At 41.9% G+C, this 26,078-nt stretch overlaps 1 protein-coding gene across 17 annotated transcripts in view; it reads left to right on the top strand.

Annotated features, from left to right (window-relative positions):
- Nucleotides 1–26,078, top strand: part of ZNF536 (zinc finger protein 536) — a 348,301-nt gene that overhangs the window by 277,000 nt on the left and 45,223 nt on the right. Inside the window, exon 9 of one of the 17 annotated variants that reach the window (XM_033069432.2) lies at nucleotides 11,618–11,658. The exons of the other annotated variants lie outside the window; for them this stretch is intronic. Within the exon in view, the coding sequence (XP_032925323.1) occupies nucleotides 11,618–11,631 (14 nt within the window). The 3' untranslated portion in view covers nucleotides 11,632–11,658. Of the gene's footprint in view, nucleotides 1–11,617; nucleotides 11,659–26,078 lie in introns of those variants that run through there. 17 annotated transcript variants of the gene reach the window in all.

Genomic DNA, 26,078 nt, shown 5'->3' with positions numbered 1-26,078 from the left:
GTTGCTGGATTTTTAACGATGAAAAAAATATATCAAATTATCCCGCTGCATAAGAAAGGTAGGGAAGAGAAGCCCAGGAAGCAGCAGCTGGGATCGGGTTCGGTTCAGATGATCTGAGCCGGGGCTGCTGCAGCCAGTTCGGTTTTCTCCCCAGTGATGCCCCTGTGATGCGCGGGAGGCTCCGCTGGCCGGGTGCCCGCTGCCTGGCAGTGACCTTGTGCTAACTGTCTGTCAAACACGGGCTCGCAGAATTCTGGGGGATGAAAAATAAGCATTTGGTGCCTTTCTTTAGAAACATAATAGACAGCTTCACTTTCACACCTCCTAATAGTCTTTTTTAAAAATAGTTTCTCTAGCAGGATGCTTTTTTAGTGCTTGGAGATTTACATGTCTACAGTTTCCAGAATTTATTAGGATTCCTTGCATATTGTGTATGGTTTTTTATCTTAAATTTCCTGATGCCACACTGTGATGCTGCCAGTTTAGCAACTCCAGCTGTTGTGAGTCATGAGGGTAGGCTGTGGTGATGACTGGATCACAGAGACAGGCAAATTCGTCGAGTCCAAGCATTAACCCTTCAGAGCTAGCTCTTAAAGCTCTACCTGTTTGCAAAAATAGCAACCATGCTGTCCCTTTCCAGAGGGCAGTGCTGGCCTCAGCTCCCACAGTTTGCCAGTCTCAGGTGGGCTCTTTTGCTGGCAGTGGTTGCTCAGGAAGCCCATGGTTTATTTGGTGTGTTTGGTTTTGCCGATTACCCTGCAGCTGAGTAGGGAAAGGGCAGAGCAACTTCTCCCACTGCAGCCCCCAGGCTTCAAATTCCTCTTGCCTTTCAGGAAAGGAGTGTCTTTTTTACAGGATCCCACTGCTATTCATTGGAAAGACGGGAACAATTTTAAGCTTCCAGGTCTGTATAAGCTCTATTGAGAGTGGAAATTAGTTGAGGCTCCCTGTGGCGTATGTGACTATGGAAGCTACAATGCTCATTTGTCCTGCTGAGCAGTTCTTGTATGTGCTTTACTGGCTGCAGAAGTTTTTTTTTTCTTTATTTTTAAGTTGTTTTTTTTTTTAGGGTTGCAAAGATATTCAGTGGAGAGCGATGTGGCAGAACTGAGAGCTCAAGCTAACCCTCAGTCATGTGGCATATCCTTCCAGAGCTAGGTTAGGAAGGTTTGGATGTACGCTGAGTTAATGCAGTTGAGGAATAAATTAACTATCTGTTGCAGCAAGAATCATGAGTCTGCATTTCAAGGCCTTGCAATGGAGAGGGGGACAGAAAATAGGAAAAGGGATTGGGGGTTTAAAATAGGAAAAGGAAGGGGGGATTTAAAATTAGGCACATGTAGACAAACCTATTTTTTTAAAAACTGGATTAATGGTGCTCTGTCTCTGATTGAAGACAGGATAAGCCAGAGTAGACTTCTTCATTTCTCACCTCATTACCGGATCCAGGCAGGTGAGGGAGTGCTGCCTGTGCACCTGAGCACTGACCACTGACCCCCTCCCCTGGCCCCAGAGGATGCTCTGTCTCTGCCTGCAGCACAAGGACTCCACCAGGAGCCACAGCCCACAGCCAGGTCCCGCTGCCATCACAGGGATGGACTTGTTTTCTAAAATCTGCCTCCAACCTGTGGGCACAGCCCTGCATGAGGCTGGGGCACTGAGGGCTCTCTGTGAGCTGCAGGCTGTCAGAACCTTGAATTTTGACTTCCTATTGTATGGCAGTGGAGTGTCATTTAAAGCCTCATACCAGCCAAAAGATCTCACACCCTCACCCTCTTCACCACCCTGGATACAGAAATAGTCAGATCTTTTTTGTTCATGATTAACTGACTCATGCTTGGAAATCATCAATTTAAAATCCATTTCAGGCAAAGTTACTGGAATGTTCTTTGCATGGACATATCAGGATATTTAAATTATAAAAGTCTCCAGTAGGTGCTGAAAATATCCTTAATAATTTTCTGAAGATACAGTAAATTTGGTGCTAATTACTGTTATTTGCACCCCCCTCCCCCTCCAAAAAGGGTCTCTGAGAAGTAGAAAGAAATTTGGATAGATAATGTGCGCTGACAGCTCCTACAGTGTGATGGGGAGGGACAATTTGAGACTGTCACAGGGCTATGCTCAGCTTCATAGAGATGGGATTTCTCTACATGCTAAAGGATGAGGAAGGCTAAATAACTCACAGGTGTCAATGGCACCGAAGAAATATGTGTGTCTGACCTACGAGAGAATAAATCTCATTTCCTGCTTATATCCATGAGACATTCCTTTAAGTGTAATAAAAATGTATCATCTCCCCCCTCCCAATTATCTTTTACAATTTTCTCAAATTTATAAAAACAAGATTTTCCAATTTTTAAATATTTTTTTTTACTGGTAGATTGTGCTCTTTAGTATCATTTTACATAATTTAATACAATTTGTTCCATCCATTGGTTTTCATGGAGATACAAGCTGTTCGTTTGTGAGAAAGCTGGCATAGGCACGAACGTTGGCAAAGAGTCACCTCCAGGAGTTTATTCAGATTTCAAAGTTGCATGGGGGCACCGGCCATTTTGAAGGAGATAAACGTTAAGGTGGCTTCTTTCTTTATTTTCAATAATATTTATTTGATATTTTTATTTTTAACCTAGCATTGACAGCCTCTTCCTCCCCTCCTTCCTCAGTCCTTGGCAAAGTGAGTCATTGTTATTTTGTCAGCTGAATCGTGGTCACAGAAAATAATCTAAGCTTAAAAGAGCGGCTTTCTCTGAAACGTGTGTTATTGAATGAAAAGAACACAGGTGTTTCTTAATTATTTGTGCAGAAGGAAAAAGTGGTGCTGAGCGGATGAGCTGTAATGATTAACACGCTGAGGAGGAGAGGCCGCAGCGAGTGAGATTCCCCGTTCTTGCCTCCCTGCCACCCTTTCTTCCTCCTGAGTGCCTCCTGAGTGTGGGGAGGCAGAGGGGACTGCCCCCCAGAAAGGGGCCTGTTTGGGTGTTGGATGGCAAATAAAGCATCCCCATGGCTGGGATGGGGTAAGGAATTTAGTGAACCCTCTCTCTGCGCACATTTGTGATAGAGGGGATGGCAGTTCCCGCTGTGAGCCTCCTCAGAGAGGGTTTGTACATCCCTGCCTGGAGGCACCAAACCTCCTGATCACTGTTTGCCACCACCAGGAAGATGAAAGAGGGGGCTGTTGGGCTCAGCAGCCGCGAAGGCAATGTACCACCTTACATCACTCCTAACCTCAGCTCTGTGCTTCCATTGCAGCACATTAGGTATTTTGTACTGCAATAACCAGTCAAACATTCCTTATGCTGGTGTAGAGGCAGGTTTGTGGAGGCTGGCAGCATGATATGAAGCTATGTTTCTGAATGAGGGCCCGAGCCCCTGCCTTGCAGGTCCATGGGGGTTTTGTCAGCTGGATGCTGTATTCAGGTGCTTGGTGACAGGTTTCTATCTTTGCCATATGATTCTGTGGTGCTCAGGTGTGGAAGAGCCATTTTGATGGCTGATGGTGCCCTCGGAGAGCATTGCTCTCCATCCTGTGTGCTCGTCAGAAATACCAGGAAGGAATTATGAAGAATAAAATACTAAACCAAAAGGACTCAGTGCAGTGGAGCTGGCAGGGTGCAGTGATCGGAGTGGGAGGTTAGCCAAGACACTCAGCTGAAGCCACCTCCTCCTGAGAAATGTGATGAGCACAGATTTTTAATGATTTCAGGTCACTGGTTACCCACGGTTTACACCAGCACTGTAACCCTCTCCCTCAGTGCACCGATGGGGACATCAGGGCAGGAAGGCTTGTGGCTGTCAGTGGAGGTCCCCTGCTCCCTGTCCCAACCAGAATCATGTTTTGACAGTGCCAGATCAGATGGTCCTGAGGCAGGATCAGGCATCCCATTACACAAATGCTGCTCAAGTCATTGAGGGGGATTACTCAGCTGAAATTTGTCTGGTTACTCATCAGGGTGAAGTAGAATCAAATTCTCAAATTTGTACTCAGTTGTGTGAAGCTGAAATGCTGTTTCCCAAAACCTTGCCACTGAACAGAATGAGCCTTTTGATTTTTCCTTTGTAATGTGTTTTCTTTTGGTTTTTTGTTTAGCAAGCTCTGGCACTTCTGACTGTTGTAGGGAATCATTCCTAAAAGCATCAGTCCCAGCCCCAGAGAAAGAGCCTATTGATTCCCACATGTACTAAATGATACATCAGTGCAAAGCCTCCTATGGAGGAACTCCTCCAAGGTGGAAAACCCCAAGGAAATCCTGTATTTAAATAGCAGCTCCCTATTCTGCATGGTGGTAATATAGATATAATTTTGCTCCCCTCTCCTGAACCCCATTTCTATGAGTCTTGCTGCTGATATTGAACCACCAGCCTGACTCTGGAACTCACCTCCCAAATCTGGTGCAGTGTGCTGTGTCTCAGCAGCCCTGTTGATCTGATGCCTTGTGCAGTCAGGGAAGTTTTCTTTTTTTCTGTTTCCTGGTTTTGGTGCTTTTTGTAACCCTATCAAAGCAACCATGAGCCTTGTTCTCTCCTCTCCCTGGCCATCTGCTTGAAGCATCTGGTAATCAGGTGCAAGCCCCCACATCCAGAGCATTCATGCTTAAATTTGCAGCTACCTTGCCACCCACATTGGCTTTTGTTATACTGCCAAGATGTACCTCTTTGTGTACTCGATATGAGAGAGGCTAAAATTCCACCATCAGCCTACTGAAATTGTGATGGGCCAGGGTGACATTATCACCTTTGAACATAGATATGTATCAGCCTTCTCCCATTTTTCTCTGCTAGAGTCTCCAGCTAATCTCTGCTCCAATTGCTCGTCATACCCAAGCCATGTGTGTGCTGCAGAGGTACAGCTCCAAGTTGCAAATAATTTCTCAAAGAAATATCTCAGTCTAAAACATGATGATGCTTAATGTGCACTTGTCATTTCTGGGATTCTTCTTATATCCCTTTTTCCATCTGAGTAATCTCTGTGTATGTGTCTCCATATAAGAGACAAATAGAGTCATTGTTCTGCTCCATATTTTAATTCCATATCTGTATTTTAGGGACATTGCTGCCTTCCCAACAGACTGACTAAGTATTACAAACTGCCAAATTTAGGCTTTTGGAAGTGGCTGCTACTGAAATTGCCCATTGAATTTAAAAGCAGACAAATAATTTCGTCAAAAACACAAAAGCCAATGACCTTGAGCACTATCCCTTGTCCCTTACAAAAGGATCACTAAAGAAGAAAATCCTCACTGCAGCTGATTTGTAATTCTGCAGCCCCAGATTAGAAAAACATCTTGACTTCTGATTTTCTACCGCATCAAAATTTTCATGTGTGCTTGATGTGCTAGAACAGAAAAATCAAACTGAAGCACCTGGTTGTGGAAGGGCATGGAGACGTAAGGTATTTGCTCTCTCCTGTGTTTGGATGGAAAAGCCCATCTCTTTGAGGAGGACTGTTTTCATGACACAATAAGAATTGCAGACAAAAACCCCTGGGTGAGCTGGTCCCTGGGCTTGCAGCTGCCCCACATGGTGCTGAGCTTGGACTGGAATGGGCTCCATTCCCACGGCAGCACCTTTGCAGTCCAGACCTCCCAGCACCTCCAGGAGCCTCCCAGGGCAGGTCAGCTTTTCCTGGCCTCTGAAAATCACTTGTGCCAAATGTGAGACGTGCCTTGGGATGTCCTCAGTGGGGTCTGCCAGCCCAAACTCAGACTTGCTCCCCACCATAGGCACCACCAGCAGGGGTGATGTCTAAAATTGGGTGGTGCATGTTTTAGCAAGTATCACATAGCGTTGGTTTGCTGGTCCTGAGGCACTGGCAGTGTCAGCTAATGGGAAATGCAGTCAGGAGAATGGCAGCAAAGAAGTCCAATTCCAGAATGATTATATAAATCAATCTTTAGAAGTATTTTCCTGTAGCTGAAACCAGATTCATAGGTAGAAGGGAGATGGTAAAAACATGGACTAAAAGCAGTAACTCTCTTTCAGTACCTACTGCAATTAATGCCATTCTTGTGTTCTTGGTATACGCTCCAATATTTTTTTCTTCCTAGACTGCTTATTCACTGTTGACATTTCTATTACACCTTTTTTTAATGTGATGTTAAAAAAACAAAACCAAAAAACCCCATAGAAATAGCTATAATAGCACTTTTTAAATTTTTTTTTTTTTTTTTAAGTTTAAAATTTATTAAGAAAAAGCCTTCATTGCCATAATTGCTTAGGAAGCTATAAAGTTTTTTGGGGGTTTTTTTTGGTTTTTTTTGTGGGGATTGTTTTGCAGCATTTGAAAGCAAAGCTAAAAGGCGAAGAAGAAACCCACAGCATATTTGTTTAAAACATGAAATACTTCACCAACTCCTCAGAATTATTTCAAAGATAATAAAACTGTGATTGTTATTTTTTGAACCTATTTGGTCTAGGTTTTTTCAGGCTTTTCTCATTATGTGACTATTCCCTGACCCTCAAATACGAACTTCAAGCAGATATTTGTGCACATGAGCACGACATGATTCCTCAAGTTTGGCACAGTGTTGTCACACGTTCTGCAGTCTGTAAGCACCTGCCCATACAGATCACCTAGGTATTGCTGTGTGGGATTTTCACAGACTATAAGAAAAGACAGTAAATGCATTAAATATGGCTTCACAGAATTTTTCCACAGAAAGCACTGGAAAGCCTTTATAGGTTATTGCAAATGTCAGAAATAAATCCAGAGGGAATTTTCCACAAATGGGTAAAAGAGAGGAGTGTTTAAAAGAGGCCTTATTGGCTTGAGTCATGAAGCTGGCTCTCTCTGAGTGCTGTGCTGTAAGTTTAGTGGGAAAAGTTTGACAGCAATTTAATTTTCATTGACAAATACTGTCATAATATTGAGGGAAACTGTATCAACAGTAGTGGTCGATGCTCAACCAGTCATATGGACTGGACGAGCTTACCATATGCTTAACTACAAACTTCTCTTGGAAAGCTTCTTTAGAACACTTGACAAGCTTAAGATACTAGTCAGTAATGAGCTTGAACAGAACATGTGAAGTTTTACATTTTGTACAGAAAATGGATTAGTGTTGATGTGTTTCCTGTACAGAAGAGATTTGTATGTTGGTATCTGTGCGGCTGCAATACCTGCGTGCATTTCCATAGCCTGAGGTTCACCCAGTCAAAGGAAATTTAAAAGTGAAAATGAAAAAAAAAAAAAAAAGAAAACCAAACATAATTTATTTCTTCTGCACAGCATTAAGGTGAGAATCTTTTCATTTATGTTACACATAGAGTGTTTGAATTTGCAGTTTCTGGTAGTAATGGGAATGCCAAAAACCACAAACCGAGGCAACCCCCCATATTAGCATGATAATTATTACAGCAGGTGATAGGTCCAGGCTTTCATTAATGTGCAGTATTACTACGTTCTCCTTGCAATGAACCTTTTAGTCTGATCACTGCCTTTAGCATTTTTTACTGTGATTTCTGTCTATAATTTCACACAGTCTCTGAGTATCTGAGCTGGTGTCTACCTCCCTGATGACAGGATCAAATCAGGTATCCAAAGATGCAAATCCTTTGTCTTGCATCTCAATGTGCTTTGGTTTTGTTTTGTTGCTCTTGGGTGTCGTTTTTTTTGGTTTTTTGGGTTTTTTTTTGCGGGGGGGGGGGGGGGGCGGGGTCAGGTTCTGATTGTACACAAAATTAAGGACTCTCAGTCTAAATGTGTCCTGTTTTCCCCCTCATCCCCTTGGCACCTGGATTTTGCCTTCTGTGCATTTTGTCTTTTTTTTTTTTTTTATTAATGCATTTTTTTCACACATAGACATATATATGTGTATGTCTATAAATATGCTTCTGTGTATTTAACGTATTTTTGACTGTGGCCAAATACTGTGCCAGGTTAGAGACAAAGCTAGATAATTCAAACAGAAGTCTGACCTGATTCTGTCTTAATTTGCTATGTTTTGTTATCATTGAGCCATTTGTAATTTAGTTACATGTAGAGTAGTTCAGTGATGAGCAAGTTTTAACAATATGGAAGGCATAATGTATGCTTACATGAAAAGCATATACAGCCTTTCATTGCACTTTGTACTTGGGAATCATTCTCCTTTTTTTCAGTTTTGCTGTGCCTTCCTCCCTGAAAAGTAGCTCTCCTCATTAGAAAGAATTAAAAAAATAGCTTTAAAAGTATGAACAGAATGTAGCAGTTCCTATGCACAGTTCAGCTGTGGCATATTTTCTTAGCGTAAATGTTTTGGAAACTGCTTTAATTTCCATGGTTTGCTGTTTTAAAGATAGTCTTGTAGAGCAAAGGTAAAATTCCTGACTTGTATCCCTTTGCCCCTTAGTAAATCACACATGACTTCTGAAATGGCACTTCTACAGAATAAATGGGGAATCAAGTTCAGGTTTTTTGTTGGCACGTTGGTCAAACCTCCTGCCATCAAGAATAGTAACTGGCCTTTATTTTCCAAGCAAAGGGAATGCATGATCCCCTCAATTCTCTCATCATTGTTTTCACCCTGCTATTTCACTATTAAATTTTATTCCCTTTCTGAAACCAGGATTTAGACTGCTTGGCCTCCAATTAGCTGGGTCTAGATAGTACCATCTGCCGAATGCTCAACAGCTATTAAGATTCTTAGATTTTCAGCGTGTTTTTTTTATGTAGTCATCTGACAAAGAAAAGAAAGCAAAAACGGCATCCAGCATTATTTATTTTATCAGCCTGGCAAATGAAGTATATTGGCAGGAGTGCATTCCTTGTAGTAAGTGCCTGAGAGTACAAGTGTAAAGATGGCATTGAAGCTTGCCATGAGATCCTGTTTCATTAACAGACATGCAAACCCACTTGCCATGGGCCAGAAATGTTAAAAAATCATACCTTGGTGTGAGATGTCCAAACCAGGAGCCATTGTAATGGTGTGCTGACCATGGTCTTTTGGTGTGGCATATCACTTGTCTGGCTTATCTTGGAAATACTCATTATCTCTCAGTATTGCATCCCTGACCTTTAGCAGACCACTATTTTAACAGTAAAGAGGCAAAAGCTCCTTAAAGAAATGAGAATACTGCAGGTGCCTGTGGGTGCCCAGTCCTGCTGCTGCCCATCGGGTCCCTGCTCTCAGCACCACCCTGCCTGAGCCAGACCTCAGCCTCACCTTACTGACACCTCCCTTTTCACTCAACGCTCCCCTAATCGACAATGTGGGAGAGAAGAAAAATTCCCACTATTTGCCTTTGTCCGCCTCTAATGCTGGAACAATTTTTCCAAAGAAACCGGCAGGACCTTGCTCTACAATGCTGCCAACCTGGTGTGTCACCACCAGGTTTTTATTCATCCTGCATGAAGAGAAGCATTTATCAGTTGGTTTTGAAGCCTGATTTTGCATTTAAAAGTGCAGTAATTGGACCAAAGACAATGCTGTTATATGCTTTTAAAAAAACCCCAACCAACCAAGTGAAGATGATCTTGCATGGGGGGGTAAGTGGCTATGGGAATTTGCTTTTAGATGGAACGAGTCCAAACACTATCGTCATGATCTAGGCTGTTTTGGGTGCTTTTCAAGCATTTATTTGCATTGATATGATCAAACACCCCGTTCAGAATGGCTGCTTTAAACTCAACAAAACGAACACAGGGATTCACCCAGGGCGAATCCAAAACTGTGTCTGCAGCTTTGTGTCTCCTTTTTAACAAGACCTTTTCTGTGTTCACTTTTTAAATGATGACACCATACCGGGGTTTGTCGTTCAACAGATTGTTGGTTCTTTTAACAATTTGTTCAATGGAGGAGGAGGAGGAGGGAGTAGAGGCAGATATATTTGTAACTACTGTTGTTCAGTAGAATAATTGATTTTTCCAGTTTGGCAACCAATCCCCATTTTCTGCTGCTTTACTATTCTCCCCTCCCCTTCATGTCTTCAACAAAAAGACACTTTTTCCTTCCAACTCTTAATAGCAATTTGTAGTCTCAGCTTTCTTGATTGAGGAAATTGCGTCCAAGAAGGAACTGTGATTTTCTTGGTACTGGTCCAGGTGGGGATGAGCAGCTTCCTCAAAAGCACCCTGCTGTGTGAGCACCCCCAACTTTCTGCACTGTTAACACAGGACTTCTTTGACTCTGCAGCCTTAGCAGTTGTTATTCAAGTTGGGTTTTTTTGTTGTGGTTTTTTCGGGGGTTTTTTTGTGTTTTGTTGTCGCTGTTGTTTTGGGGGGGTTTTTTGGTTGTTTTTTGGTGGCTTTTTTTCCTTTTTTTTTTTTCCGGAAGTTTTGTGGAAGGGAGCACAGAGGTATTGCATCCTCAGGGAAGATCTTTATGGTGTCTGTTTGTCACAGCAGACACTGTGCCCATGCCTTGCTCTTTGAGCTGTGAGGCTCTTTGCTTTGGGGATACCTGGGTTTGGCCAGGGGCAGTTACCAGCAGCAATCTGCCAGTCAGCTGGGAGATGTCCTCTGGGTGCAGAGGACTATGAACGGTTGTATACACTTAATTTTTTTTTTCTAAGCTTTTTGCTAAATCAAGGTATTCTTAATTAAAAAAAAAAATTATTATTTCTATACCCATTCCTCTACCAACAGAAGCTCTGCCTATCAAGGTTCTGATGAGTTACTCCTGAGGCAGATATACCTTCTGGATGTGCACTGCACAGTGCCAAAGCCTCTTCTTTGGAACCACAAGGAAAAGTCTGTTCAGCCCCTCACTCGAGGCACCCAGCAGTGCCTTACAGGGGTGAATGTAGCCAGCTTCTGCTGAACTTGCTCCTTATCATCCTGTTAGCTTTTGGTGTTCAGGTTTAATGTCTCAAGGACTGTTGAGTGGCTTTTTAAAAAATTATTAATTTAATAATTATCCCAGCTGGAGGCAACACTCCATATAATATGCTGTCTAGGATATATATTTTTTAACCTTTTTTTGGAGGTGGAAGGTGTTTCTCCTGATTCTTGACTTTCAATCCTGCAGCATCTGGGTGCTGGCCTGGGGTGTGTGGGAGGTTTGCATCTCTGCTGTAAGAAACTTGTGCATCTATTTGCTGCCAAATTTTTAAAGCCCCTTTAATGTAAACACGTACAAATGTCTCCAAAAAAGGCCTTAAAACTCCAGTGCAGAACTATATTTGCATGTTAAACTTAAGAACATATTTAATATATTACCAGTAATTGATTTAATGCCTAAGTAAGACTAACTATGCATAAATTAGTAAAATACTTGCAAGAGAAGTGCAATAATTGCCTTTGAGTGAATGAAGTAGTTAAGGCTTCTATTTACTAGCTTTGTTAAGCATAAATGTCTAACATTTAGACTTCAGCAATTTCTTCAGCATCAGCCCTCGAACAGTATTCAAAAATATGACTGAATTTTGCAAGTTACTGTAATTTGAGGCTTTTTCCAAAGCTTCTAAAGTCAGACAAAGTAATTTAAAAAAAAGTCTTTTCTTTTCCTCTTATTTTTGATTATTGCAAATTGGGTATAATAATCTTGGTTAGTTTGAGTATTAGAAAGGTGAACATGCATCATTAACAGTGGGATTTTATGAACATTTTTGTAATATTATGTAATATTTAAATTTATGTTGCTTTTTTTTTTTCCAATTTTCCATGTAGTAATTAATTTTGTCTTACTGACAGATGATTCTCAATGACTGATTTTCAAGAAAAATCCCAGACAGGTATTTTAACACTTTGTTTTCATTCTAGACACCTCACATTCATGGGTCTGGTTGTAATTAAGGGGCTCTGCGCTGGGCTCGGTTGTGAATTAAAGTTTAGTGCTGTTTATATGAGTTTCCATGCTGTAACTTCATGCTGTCCTTTCCCTGGATGGGTGGTGGGAGTGTGGACAGAGATGTCTGCTTTGCTCTGAGCAAAATATCCTCGTGTCATGCACTGCCCAAACCAACCGTCCTGTTTTTTGGGTAACTCCAAGGGAGTGTGCTGGTAGGCAGTGGGATCCCCACCTTCCCTCTCCACCCTGCAAGAGGCTCTGAACCCACCTTGTGTTCCAGCATGAAGTGGGATGTTGTAATGTTTAGATACAGAATGGGAAAGAAATAATGTGTGTGTCCTGTTCGGAAGAACTGTGACTTTCCAAGGAGAAAGGGAGGGAAGGGCAGATGGGGACAGCCAGAACACAGCACCTGTAACACAGAGCCCTTGTCCTGCTGCTTGAGTGTGGTGAACTGACTCCTGTCTCCTCCTTCACCCTTCCTTCCTTGCTATTGATCCCCCTCTTTGTCTTGCGATCTGTGTATTTCCAGTATTTATCACACTGTGCTTGCAGAGAGTGACAGTGTCACATCTCTTGGGACTTCCACTACAAATCACTCTTTTTAAGGCTATACCCTGAAGGTGTAGCCCTGAAGACACTCAAGAATAAACATGCACTATGAGATAGGCAATAAGGGCTGTCCTGTGAGTTACAGACAACTGTAATTCCAGTCTGTCACTTGCACTGTGGCTGTACTGTTGCGTGTAAATCCCATTTGTTCCCGTGGTGGTTGGAGCAACAGAATTTCTGGCCTCCCATTCCTAGTAACTGCATGCTGGGTTTTTAAGGCAGAAACATACTCAAGAGTATTCCCTTACGGCCCTTTTTCAGGATATATTTTTTGCATGAGAAATAATAAACCTCCCCATCAAAGTAGCTGAAGTGAGCTGGGTATGAGGGCAGACTGCAGAGGCTGCTGGCCAGTGGGGCTTCTCAGCAGCTCAGCTGTGGGGTGGTTCTTTGTGCATCCTCTGGTACCTCTCAGTTACCTGCATTCACATGTTATGTGCATGGACATTTGCAGATTTGAGCCAGCTTACATTTTTTCCTGGCCCATGATACAAATTAACAGTCTTTATTTTATAATATTTCATTTGAATAGCAGCACTCATAGTTTTAAAGTACTGAAGGATGAAAAGTCAGGAACATAATTGCACTGTTTGGCTTTTGTTCTGAGTGAGTCACGGTGTAATATTTTTCCACAGGTTGCTAATGCTGCCCTGGGTTGTGCGTGACATTGACTATCATCTCTGTGTAAAGAAATTCCACTTAAATTCCATTAGTGCCTGCTTTTCCTTCGCTTCGGCTCGTGCCCACTTGTTGTTAGATGGGGCTGTAACTTGAGGCTACTTCAGCAGTGATGTTATCCCTACCTGGGCTTCTAAGAAATACTGACCTTTGGATTCTAAGTATTTGGGATCATTTTGTCACTTGGCTTCTTGGATGCTTTGCATAGGCACAGTGATAAAGGTAGCCAAAGTTAGGGTATGAAAAGAAAATATTTCCTTGTTGTCCTGTTAATCAGTATAGGAATGATTTTGTGCAGTTAGCCAGTTTGGAAATTCCAGAAATATCTCTGCTTCTTTTTATGCTGACATTAGGTTCTAGGCTTAAGATTTTAATTTCTCATTTTTCACCCTGCTTCTGCCCCTGCTGCCTCCACTAAGAAGAGCGGCGAGTGTTGCCTGCCTTTTGTTCTTACCACTATGTCACTTGACATTTTTTCTGTGTTGAATCATATCCCATCACTTTCCCTGCTCACTAAAAGGCAGGCTGGATTTCTTTATTTATATATTGTCCCTTCATTCAAATTGTCTGCAGCTTCTCCTCCATTTCCTACTCTGAATAAATTTCATCCCGTTTCTGCCTGCTGCTGAAATAGAAGCTGAATGAGCTGAGGTTCTGTAGTGATCTTTGGGGCAGGCCAGCTCTCCCCTTGCCCACCCTGCTCTCGTTGTTAGCATGCAGAGCACTGTGCCCTCACATGCTGTCCGGGTCGTGATGCATTATTTAGCTCAGCCTCTCGTCAGAACTTACGGTGTTGTAGCCTGTTAGGGGATCATGTGGCACTACCTTTCAGAGAGCCCACGTAAATCATGGTCATGGATTCCTCTGATTCTTTTTGAGTTTGTTTTTTCGGCAGGTTTTTTTTTTTCCCATGGGGTGTTACTTTTTTTCAAAATATTCTATTAGTTTTGTTACGTATGATCTCCCTTTTGTGAATCCATGCTGAATATCTTTAATTAAATCATAACTTTCCCTATTTTGTCCCTGATTAGTGTTTCCAATATCTTTCCCACTGCTGAAATCAGGCTGACTGGTGTTTAATTTCCCTGATCTTCCCTTGAGCTGCTGTTATATATAGGTGTCACATTAGTCCTCCCGTCCACAGCTACCTCACCTGCTTCCAAAGATGTTCCACAGATATTTGCTAAAGTATCCCCTTGCTTCTGCCTCTTCCTTCCAGATTCTGGCTGTCATCCCATCTGCAGTATTCTTTCAGACTTCAGCTGCTTGAAGAAGTGCATTTTTACAGCTTCAGCTTTTCAATTTATTATTCTCCCTTGTCCTTACAGCCTCTCCCTGTGTGGGTGCTTGCAGCCGCCTCGGTGGCAGATCTCTGCTGGGTGCCCGCCTTGTTGGTTGGTGTATGAGCAGTGAAGGGTGGCCTCGTGCCATCCTCTCCATGTGCATCCCAGCCCCTGATAATCCCAGCAATCCTGCTGATGTCATTGTGCTGCCCCCAGACCATCCTTCCCCTCCAGTCTGAGACCTTCTGCTTTGCTATTTTGGATTTCCCAAGACAGACATGGCTTTTCTGACCCTCCATGTATTTTTGTCAGGCCGCATGTGTATTTTCTGCTGATATGAACTCATCTTTGAATACTTGCCATTTCCGTATGGACTTGTTTCCTCCGCTCCTTTATTCCATTCAGGGTCTGCTCCTCCTCTCATTGAAGTCAGCTGGGAGTTTTGCCATTGCCTTCCTCGAGAGCAGCAGTGAGCCTGCGATTCACTGACACTTCCAGCATGCTCTCAAAATTAACCCTGCTGAAATTGAACATCGATATTGAGCTTTATATTTTAGTTGTAAATCCAACTCTAACTCCTTGAATGCTGCTTCTGTTTGAAGAATGGCTACTATGAAGAAGTCCATTAATTTTAATGTAACTCTCCATGGTTAGATTTGGGTCATAACATTTCCACTGTCATGACTGCAAAAAAAAAACATTAATAGAAGACTCAGGTTTTCTGGATATTTCACCAGATGCACCAAAATCAGTTTGTCCCTCTTCCCTGTCACTAAGAAACTTGTAATAATACAAAACTTGCTCAAATAGTGTTTAAACCTTTGGGGAGAGAAAAAAAAAAAACAACTATGACTAAGTTAAAGTACAGGATTTGGGGGTAGGAGGGGTTGGCTTTTAAGAGTAGTATGAACACTTTAACTTTTCCCTTACAAATAATGCTGGGAGTCACATGCCTCTGTCCCCACAAACCATGGTGGAAGTGAGCCCACAGGACCCGTGACTTCAACCAGAAAACTGCTGCTCTGTCCTCAGCTCACCCCACTGTGAGGAAGGCTGGTACCACATATGGTATGTAAGCTCACACTCACTTCTCTGAGACCATGGAAACCTGAGCATGATGGAATACATCAGGGATGGAGTGGCAGCCTTGATTGCGAATATTTTTTGCTAAAGTCAGACACTGAATGTTACTGTAATGACATTTTATATCTCCCCTTCTATATTCTAGCAGAGAGAGCCACAGGTGTTCCACTGGAATTACTCACACATTTATAGAATTGGACATTCTGTCATTAAATGGACTTAAAACTAAAAAGCCTTTGTCTGCAAAAGGTGGCCAATAGAAAGGGACTTTGGATTATCTGATATCCCATAACTTAATCATATGGCTCTTAAGAGTAGGGCATAAGCAGCTGTGTCTCGCTAATATGCATGCAATATGTGTAAAGTGATATGCTTTAATTCTAAACTTGTTTTTAGCAGGAAGAAAAAAGCGTTTAGATGAGGAACATTAAGATTCAGCATTAACCATTTTTTTCCTCGGGGCAAAATTATTCATCACCTGATATTTATTAAGGCAACATTTTTATTTTATTGCTCTGTACTGTAAAGAGTCTTTCCAAACATTCTCAAAGTTGTGCATGGAAGTTTTATAGGCAGACTTGCAGGCTGCATTTAAAATGGTTTTCAAAATTTGAGAAAGATAGATGGATATTTTCCTTTTCCTAAATAGCAATGTTGTCAAATCTCATGCTGAAAGTAACAGAGATAAGCAATCACTTAATTTATTATTTAATTTTATTTTTTATCCATCCTCCCACATTATATAAACTTGATTTCCATATTGTAGCCTTAATTGTTAGTTTGTGTTGGTTTAATCTCTCTTATTTAAGTATGTTTGTTTTAATAATATTAAAAAAACTAAGACAAAGAAACTGTAGATTAGAGACTTTATTTTCAGGGTAAAATGATACGGATAAGTGAGCGTCAACTGACCAGAAATTATTTGCTTCTGTCTGTTAGACACGTAATGGAGTCATTTAACTAGTCAAATTAGGAGCTGTAGAAATGCACCATGCTTCATTACTGAGTTCGAATGGGCACCATTTTACATTTACGTCAAAAATTATCTCATAGCAAATTAATGTTTTCATTGTGTGGGGAAGCGGGAGCTGTGCAGTATCAGCACCACCTAGAGGATACGACACAGATGGCCTAGAGATGCTGGTCAGAAAAACTGAGATGAACAGATTATCTCTAAAAGCAAAGTACTTCAAACAGGCTGCTGCCTCCCCCAGACCAGCCCTGAAAGTTTTGCTGCTTCATTCTCTCAAGCTATGCCTGTCCCCATCAGCTCACACAAAGTTGTGTTTATGGCACAGATTGGGTTGAGTCTTCTGTAAAATCCTTCAGTGTTGATACTACAGGTTGTATATTTTTAATGCAAAGAGATGCTGCTAGAAGTCAGAATATCACTTGAAAAATTCAGAGAACATGGGCAAACAGAATTTCCCGGTGAGGTTACACTTATCCTTGAAATTTCCTGAAAAGCCAAAAAGTAAAAAGGAAGTTATTTAACAAGTTGCATACTACTTTGACAAATGGAAACAGCTAATGCCTTCAAGTGTAGAAAAAGAATGAGGCAAAGGTGAGGGCAGCTTGAAAAAGTTGTGGCAGTGAATAACCATGGTGCAGGAACTGAACAAGGTAACAGAGAATTAGTAGCACTAATAAAAACTGGCCAGTGATAACTGTAAGCTGTTTGAAGCACAGAACAGTTTTGGGTGGCTCAGTGTGCGCTTTCCCAAAGGGTAGCTGTCACACAGGAGGTGATATCAAACCTAGAAATAAACTCTAACTGCTCTGTGAGGAGATGCTCCCAGGTGGGACCATGGCCACCCTGGCAGCTCCTCCAGCAGGGCCAGGGCACAGCAGGCACTCCTGGCTGGCATCAGACAGCCAGATGAGTCACAAGGCAGGAAATTTTCATGCCTAAGTGTTTCGTGATGAAAGACTGCAGAGCCTAAGTGCCTCTGGCAGCGTGGTTTAGTGTTTCAATACAACTCCTGAAATTCTGGAAGGGAAAAAAAAAATTCGAAGTGGTCAGTGAGGACTGACTGCGCTGTGCTCCAGCAGGTACTGCAGGCAGAGTCCCCAGCTCTGGCTCAACAGGGGCTGCTCTGGGTCTGTCAGTGCTCCCAGCTCCCACCAGCCATGGCTTGGAAACCACAGCAGGGCACGGAACCAGGACAGAGCCCCACCACCCAGCCCTGAGCCAAAAAGTATTCCCCATAACTCCTTCAAGGAAAGAGTCTTCTTGCACGTGGAAACACAGAGCATGCTGAGCAGAAATTTGCAGGATTTGAGCCTCAGATATGATTTGCATTAAAGATATGTTGCAAATTGACCAGAATATCTAAACATGTTTTCCAGTCTTATTAAATGTTGTGCATGCATAACTGTATAATTCTCCATATTAATATTCTTAGAAGACATTTCCAGAACAAAACAAAAACATCCACAAAGTACTTTGACACAAAGAACAGGAGCTAGAGACAAAGATGAGCTGAGAGGGCAAAATAGACCAGAATTCATTTAGTATTACATTTATCTCCAGAGCAAATGATCACTCATTAATTAAAATGTTGCTGCCCATTGGAGTTTGAAGACAAAAATTCTTCATAATTGTTTAAAGTGTGTAATTTTTTTATTTTTCATATTTCAATGGGTTGCTCTGCAGGATTCTTTGAAAAATCAAATAATTGTCTGTGATATTATTTCATGGCTAAGTATAGTCTTTAAAAACATACTGAGCTGTAAATTCAAGAGTCTGCCAGTGACGTAAGGGCCACGGTTATGATAATGCAAAATTGGTAGGTGATAGTCCATGCCTGTGAGCAAGTTTTCTTTGTTCTGGAAAAATATTTTCTTCTAATTTTTTTAATAGTTTAAGCTCATTGTAGAAAAGGATTTCTTTAAAACAACACAAAAAAAGTTAAGAGTCTTGTTTACAAGTACCCAGGTATTTCTTTCTTCATTTTTTTGACCATAGTGGAACTTTACCTGGTACCGTGAATCTTGTCTGCTCAGATAGTTCAGCCTTCATGTTATGTTTACCAAGGCCAGACTAGAGGATCAAATAATTTATAACCATTCCTGTTGGGTTTTATGTAATAACTTTGGAACTCATATAAAGTAATGATCCACAAACTCTTTTAATGTTCATTATAAAATATGAAATATTTCTCAGAACCATTGCAATTATGTGACCAGACATAACTGTTTCACACATGAGTAAATACAGGGAGGTTTAACATAACTTTATTATCTTCCTGTCTTTTCTTCTCATTGATGTGATAATACTGTTTTAATATTTTTCTAAAGAAAAGTTAAGTAATTTCAGAATCTCTATTGAGGCCTAGTTTATTGGTTTTTGTAATAGAGTACTCAAGAATAATTGTATTTATGATTAGACTGATAGAAGCAAATGTTGTTGTGCTGAATAGGGGTAAAATACCCTGAAAGCTTTATATTATTATACAAATATACATGCATACATCAGTAAAAAGAAATTATTAATATCTGTCTGTCTGTCTATGCATTTATTTTATGCTCATCATAGTATCAGTGCACCTCCTCGGGAGACTTTCAGGGGTTTAGCAGTTATTAAAATGTCAGTAGATATAGGATGGCAAAACTCATTAAGGCTACATTAGAAAAAAACGCACCTTGCCTGATACTCAGAGCTAACCTTTAATTTCCCCCTCCTCTTCTGATTTTCTTGGATTTAGACTAGACATAAAGTGGGTCCTGCCACAAGCTAAACTCTCTGCTGAAGCTGATCAGCGCTTGTTAAACCTGGCTTGGAACTTTCTGGACTTTTCAAGGTTTCCTGCCCTGTTCAGGGTGAGAGAAGCCTCTCAGCACTGCAGTTGGCAGCCCTAAAACCTTCCACATCTCCTTCTCCATGCTGTGCCTCCACAGGAGTGATGAACTCAAGCCTAACTCCGAGGCCCTGCCTGTGTCTCTGAGTTACAGCACTTGGCGCTAACACAACTGGAATAAGCCCCCCTGGAATAACAGCTCTGAGGGAAGTCCCAGTCCCACAGAAGGAATGCCACCTTCCCCCTTCCCTAAGGAGCAGTGTGCAGCAGCAGGAGGAGGGTGAACGTGTGCATTCAAACTAGAAAATACAACATTTTTGTTTACCAACACTAGCTGAGAACATAAAGTCACAGAATTTTGGTCTCCAGTTGAATGGTGCTGTACAAATATCATCAGAAAAGCAATTCTTTGGCCAAAAGACCTCAACCTAATTAATAACTCACTTAAAAATGTAGAATATTTTCCTGATTCTCCCCTTGCCTGCCTGATGTCCTTCCCCTTGCTGACACTTGGGGTAGGTGCTGTGGGTTTGTCACTGTGCCATGCTAAGGGACAGGAGCTGCGGCAGAAACAGCCCCAGGGGTGACAGAGGCCACTCTCCTGGTGGCCACAGGAGAGGACACAAAGGGGCTTGGGCTGGCTTGGTAAAGCTGAGACCACTGACAGACCTTGGGGATTATTTTTTCCTATTTTGCCTCTCTCTGACCACAAAAATGGTGTGATGTGATGCCACGGAGGGGCTTCACAACAACTCCATGAGCTTCAAAGGTTAAATCTCTTCAGTCCCACTGTCCTGCTCGCTTCTTACCACAGGTTTTGTGCAGGGCAGGGGTAATTTTCATGCATTAAGAGAAGTGAATTTAGAAATTTTATTTTCAGGAGTCAGGGATAACCTGCAAGATAGCAAGTGTGGAAGCAATGAATCTGTTATACCCTGTCATTCTGAACAAGAGAGAGGAATTATTTCAGAGTCCCTCTGTTGCGTGGAATACTTGTAGGACATTCTGTTCTCCTTACTTTTAAATTAAAATGTCTTTGTCATTATGAAATGCTGGTGTGCATTGAAAAATGAGTCCAGTTGTATTTAGCAGTAGCAAAATGATATAACTAATGATACAATGAGATGTATAAAGTATGCAGAAGATGCAATAGAGCTGGAAGGATACTGGCTCTCCACTTTCATATTTGAGTTTAGCTTTGTAAGATTTTAAATATTAAATAGTTTCAGGGTGGACAATTTTCTTACAAAATTTTTTAATTTTTGAAATTCAAGGGTTGTGTCTATTTTTTTAGTAATTTTTTTTATATTTTTAGTCCATCCAAATTAGTAAACTTGATCATTTTTTACAGTTTGGGTTTGGCCAGGCAGAATTAAAATGGTTAATTTATTTGACACTGGAAACTAAATTTTTACTTGTGTTTGGAAAGTATGAAAAAAATCAAAATCAGATTATGAAAGGTTTTACTTTGCACACAGTCGAATACAGCTCTACATGTAAGGAGTCAGGAGGAAAATCTGAAAACAAAGGTTTAGACAAACAGCCAGGCCTTTTTGCTCCAGAGTTCAAAGCACTGGGTGGATCCATAATGGAAGGGCTACTTTTGAACTTGTGCTATGGGCTGGATGCTCACCCTCAGCTCCATTTAATGGTTTCCTACAAAGAAGCATGTGATTTACTTAACCAGGGATGGAATTTTTCGCTCTGTGCACTTGACCCGAAGATGCAGTATCCAGATTCATAAAAAAACCTGTTGATGAATTTCAATATGTTTAGGGCAAGTATGCATTGCAAAATTCCTAACCTGAGCTGACGTTGCAGGTATAAGTAGCAGTTGTATATATTAAATGTGTTTACATGAGTTCTTCACCACAAACGAATTAAATCAGTGTTTTCACACAAGTTCCCTTTACTTTGGAACTGGTAAACATTGAAAATTCAGGACATATATTAATTAGTTCAACAAACATAATTTTTTGGAACCTGGAACAAGTAAATTGTATTTTAAACTTGCCTCTAATGATAAATGGATTTATCATGAGCACACTACATATGCACCTTTAGCATATGATCAGAGATGTCTTAGTTTATTATAGCATTCTCCTTGTGATATTATGAGCTAGAAAACCTATCTTCAGTCCTGTCAGCACAAAAACTGCTCAGCAGGAGGTGAAGCACATGAAGCAGTTTCCAGGCCTCTTAACATACACAATTCATGCAGCTGAAAAGGTTTTGATAGCTTAAGTCTTTTTTTCTTTCTATTTTTTTTTTCAAACCTTGGATGCCTAATGGTCGACTTTTTGTTGCTATCTTGAGATACTGAGATTTTTTTTTCTGGAGAAAGAATTCTGCATTATTCCCCCCCCCTCCAAAGTTAAACCAGTCTTTTGTGTTTTATTAGGCATTGGGCAAGAGATTACATCAGAGGTGAGAGGGCTCTATGTAGTTAAGAGCAGGTATGATGAAATCACATAGGCTGAGATTTTAGCTAACATCAACTATGCTCCTGCCCCTAAATCAGTGGTGCCCAGGTAGCTGGTATCAGTTACACCCAGGTACCTGTTTCTCTGCCCTGGTGGTTTGGAGAAAGAGCACTGAAGTTAAGAGCATGTGGCCCAAGGCACCTTCCCACCCGCTGGTGGCTTGCTTGACAGAGTAGGTTCAAGGTCTGTGGCTCCTGGAAGGGAGCAGTGTAGCATAAGAAGTCTTCTTATTTGCTTTCTTTCTCTCTCTCTCTTTTTTTTTCCTTTCCTCTCTCCCCTTTGACTTGGACAGGAGGAAGGAGAAGGAGGGATTTCTCCACCTTTGCAGAAAGTCAGTCTTAACTGCCTTCCTGGGTGAGCTCCCAGCCTCCTCCATTCTCCTGCTTTGTCTTTCTCTCCAACCCAAACACTCCTCTCACAAAAGGGTGCTGCCGTTTCCAGGCATTTGCTTAAGGGTTTGTCTCCACCTCAACCTTTCCTTGTTCTGCCAGCAAAGGGAGAATCCCTTTCAAGGGACAGCAGGAGCTAATTGCCCCCTCGACCCCTGCTCCCTGCTCCCCACCTCTACTAATAGGACTCAGCTGTCACTTCCCTGAATCTGAATGCAAGAGCCAGCAGCTGATCCTGGGATGATTTATCCGGAGAGCCCCACATTTCTATGGCTTTTCAAGTATGCCACCATATTTCAGGATCACTGAAAAGGGCAAGTAGGTCCAACGACCTACTTACGTGAGACCAGTGGCTATGAATAACATCGGTGTGGTGATGAGTGTGCCACGACCTGTGAAATGCAGTGAGTTTGTCTCTCTGCTTTTTTTGTGATTTTTAAAAAATTATTTTAGTGGTCCTGACTTTGTGAAATGTTCTATAAACTTCCATAAAGTCTGGAAAATATTGGAGGGTATTTAAGTAAAATTAGACACAAAAGTATGTGACCTGCTTCAGAAATGAGGTAGATAATGTTAGTGTTGTGATGTCCCCCAGGACTTAGCTTATAATGTTATCTTTGGTCATACTCAAAAGAAAGCTAATTTATGGCCTTTCAAATCAGGACTAATTAATATAAAATGTTCTTATTTTATATGATAAATTCCTTTGTAAAGAATTTTAATGATGTGTCTTTCTGAATAATTCTCTCCGTAGGATGTGAATATGGAACATTTTTTAAAAAAACACAGAATTTTTTAGGTAAATTTGAAGCCTTGAACATAAATATAGAATATTGACTTCCTTTTAAAATCTTTTTTATTCACGGCAATCCTTCATCTGTCGGCATTATCTCATGTGAGAAATCTGAAAACTGATGTCTTTAGACCTGAGTGCTCCCCCACAACGGATGTACACGGAATTGTTGTCAATACCACTGTGCGTACGCCCGGCGCACCGAGGCTGGCTCGCCCTCGATGGTGTCTCTTGGGATTCAAAGGATGTCATTGCCTGTGAGTGGCAGAGCAGTGATACATCTGCACTCCCTGGCTGTGACACCTCGCTGTCATGTGGCTTTGTCACTGGACAGAGATGCCTGTCATCTCGTTAGGAGGCCCAGCATAAAGCGCACATCACCCCTGACACACGGTGAAGTGCAGTGTGTAAAGAGGGTTTGTTTTACGCCTGGTGTCCATGTTGTGTTTTGAAAGCTTATGATAAAAAATAATATCCTTGTAAGGCCTCATTCTGTTCTCAGTCATACCAATGAAAATCCACACTAACTTCACAAGCCTTGGAGGATCTAACTCTGCCTTGCTTGGGCTGCACTAGGGTGGAAGACCAGAAGAACAATTTAGTGGATCTGGGTAGCCAAGCCCAGAGAGTGGTGGTGAACAGTGCTGCACCCAGCTGGCAGCCAGTCACCAGTGCTGTCCCTTAGTAGTTTGTGCTGGGGCCAGATCTGTTCAATATTTTGGGTGACGGCATGAATGAGGAAATTGAGTCCTTCATTAGTATGTTTGCAGATGACACTGAGCTGGGAGCGTGTGTCCATCTGCTGGAAGGCAGGAGGGCTCTGCAGAGAGACCTGGAATGGCTGGATGGATGGGCAGAGTCCAATGGGATGAAGTTTAATAAGCCCAAGTTTCGAGTCCTGCATTTTGGCCTCCATAACCCCCTGCAGTGCTATAGGCTGGGACAGAGTGGCTGGACAGTGCCCAGGCAGAAAGGGACCTGGGGGCACTGATGGACAGCAGGCTGGACATGAGCCAGCAGTGTGCCCTGGTGGCCAAGAGGGCCAATGGCCCCTGGCCTGTGTCAGGAATGCTGTGGCCAGCAGGAGCAGGGAGGTCACTGTGCCCCTGTACTCAGCACTGGTGAGGCCACACCTCGAGTGCTGTGTCCAGTTCTGTCCCCTCAGTTTAGGAAGGACCTTGAGATGCTTGAGTGTGTCCAGAGGAGGCAACGAGGCTGGGGAGGGGCTGGGAACACAAACCTGTGAGGGGTCTGGAACACAAACCTGTGAGGGAACACAAACCCTGTGAGTGCTGGAACACAAACCCTGTGAGTGCTGGAACACAAACCCTGTGAGGGGTCTGGAACACAAACCCTGTGAGGGGTCTGGAACACAAACCCTGTGAGTGCTGGAACACAAACCCTGTGAGGGGTCTGGAACACAAACCCTGTGAGGAACGGCTGAGGGAGCTGGGGTTGTTCAGCCTGGAGAAAAGGAGACTCAGGGGTGACCTTATCACTCTTTACAGCTCCCTGGAAGGTTTTTGTGGTCAGGTGGGGTTGATCTCTTTCTCCAGGCAGCACTGGCAGAACCAGAGGACACAGTCTTAAGCTGTGCCAAGGGAAATAGATGTTGGATATTAAGACAAAGTTGTTTTACATAAAGAGGATAAAGTACTGGAACGGTCTGCCCAGGGAGGTGGTGGAGTCACCATCCCTGGGTGTGTTTAAGAAAAGACTGGATGTGGCCCTTGCTGCCATGGTCTAGTTGAGCTGTTAGGGCTGGGTTGGACTTGATGATCTTGGAGGGCTCTTCCAATCTTGTGATTCTGTGTGTGTGATGGATTTCAGTCCTGAAATGTGAATTTAAAGTCAAGGAGGAGATTTAATGAGATTTTAGTGCTCTGGAGCCCAGCACATCCTCTACCATGTCAGGCATTGCTGCTGTTAGGCAGAGGAGAGAGAAGGGAGAATCCAGTGGAGGTACTTGAAGCTTGCACTGATCTAGTTGTAAGCCCACTTTCTCAGGAAAGACAACTCCTACCAGGTTTTGAGCATATTGAAGGTTACTTACACTAAGAAAAGGAAAGTGTGAATTTTTCTTTTTCAGTCTTCCTCATGATTCACTCAAGTTATCTCCCCTGAAACACATCCCTTTCTGGACATTTGTAATTACAGGACAGTCACCACAATAAGATTTTATTGTTCAGTGAGAATGTGAAATTATTTTCCTCATACTTATCACTGCATGCTGTAATCTGAGGCACCAATCAAAAATACTGTCTCAGCAATGTGGTACCTTTCTTTATTATACACCGTGTATAGAATTGCCATCAAATTTTGAAGTTAATCTGGAGTTCTGCCCTCAAAGATAGGAGGCCTGTGTCTGTGGCCATTTAAGCAGTGTTTTATGGTAGCTAACCTCATGTTTGGAGGTGAATGCAGGACAGAGTTGAAAGCCTTCACATCTAGCAGTGAGGTTTTTGTAATTTATTTGACCATCTCCAGAGGAATTTAACAAGTTTTAATGAATCTTACCCAGCTTTATTTAGCTCATCAGATGATGGGCCTCTTGTATGTGTTTTTATGTATCTGTAAATGTGTTTGCAGTGTGTGATACATGTTCTCCTCCTTACTGAGAACATGGGTGCTATTGCTGCATAAATTTTGAATAATGTTAATACTACTAAAGAGTTAACAGTACTCCTCTGTGCAGACGACTCTGATTCTATCTGATTTATCATGTAGTCGATTTTAAAATGCCCCAGAGATCCAAAGATCCTCTTGGCTGTTGCTATAGGGGTGGGACTTTTATGAATGTGTTTGTACTTTGATAAGAAATGGTACTTAGTTAAAATATGCAAACAACACACTCAACCATTTTTTTTTTCCAAGAGCCATCTTTTCTCTTAACTGTTGTTAAGTTCAGGGTTTATCAGCCCGGTTAGTATTGGTTAACCTTTATTGCTACAAATATTTCATGTTCCCTCTCCATAACTGCCATCTGGAGACAGTCTGAATATTTTAGCAAGGTATTTATCAGGCTGAAATCTGCACTGAAATTGGCTGAATTGGTAGATATGGATTTCTAGGCTAACTTTTGATAGTCCTGTGGTGAAAAAAATATGTATATTGATTCTCACCAGGGACTATATTGTTAAAATACATAAATGTAAAAATTGACTTAGGAAATAAAAAATAAATTATAGCTATAAATCAGGGAGCTGATAAACAAATAAATATCTATCACTATTATATCCCGGT

Source organism: Catharus ustulatus, chromosome 11, assembly GCF_009819885.2.
Source record: "Catharus ustulatus isolate bCatUst1 chromosome 11, bCatUst1.pri.v2, whole genome shotgun sequence".
In the NCBI taxonomy this organism is placed as follows: Eukaryota; Metazoa; Chordata; class Aves; order Passeriformes; family Turdidae; genus Catharus; species Catharus ustulatus.
Note: the sequence above shows the minus strand (reverse complement) of the source record. Positions and strands in the feature narration are given on the sequence as shown.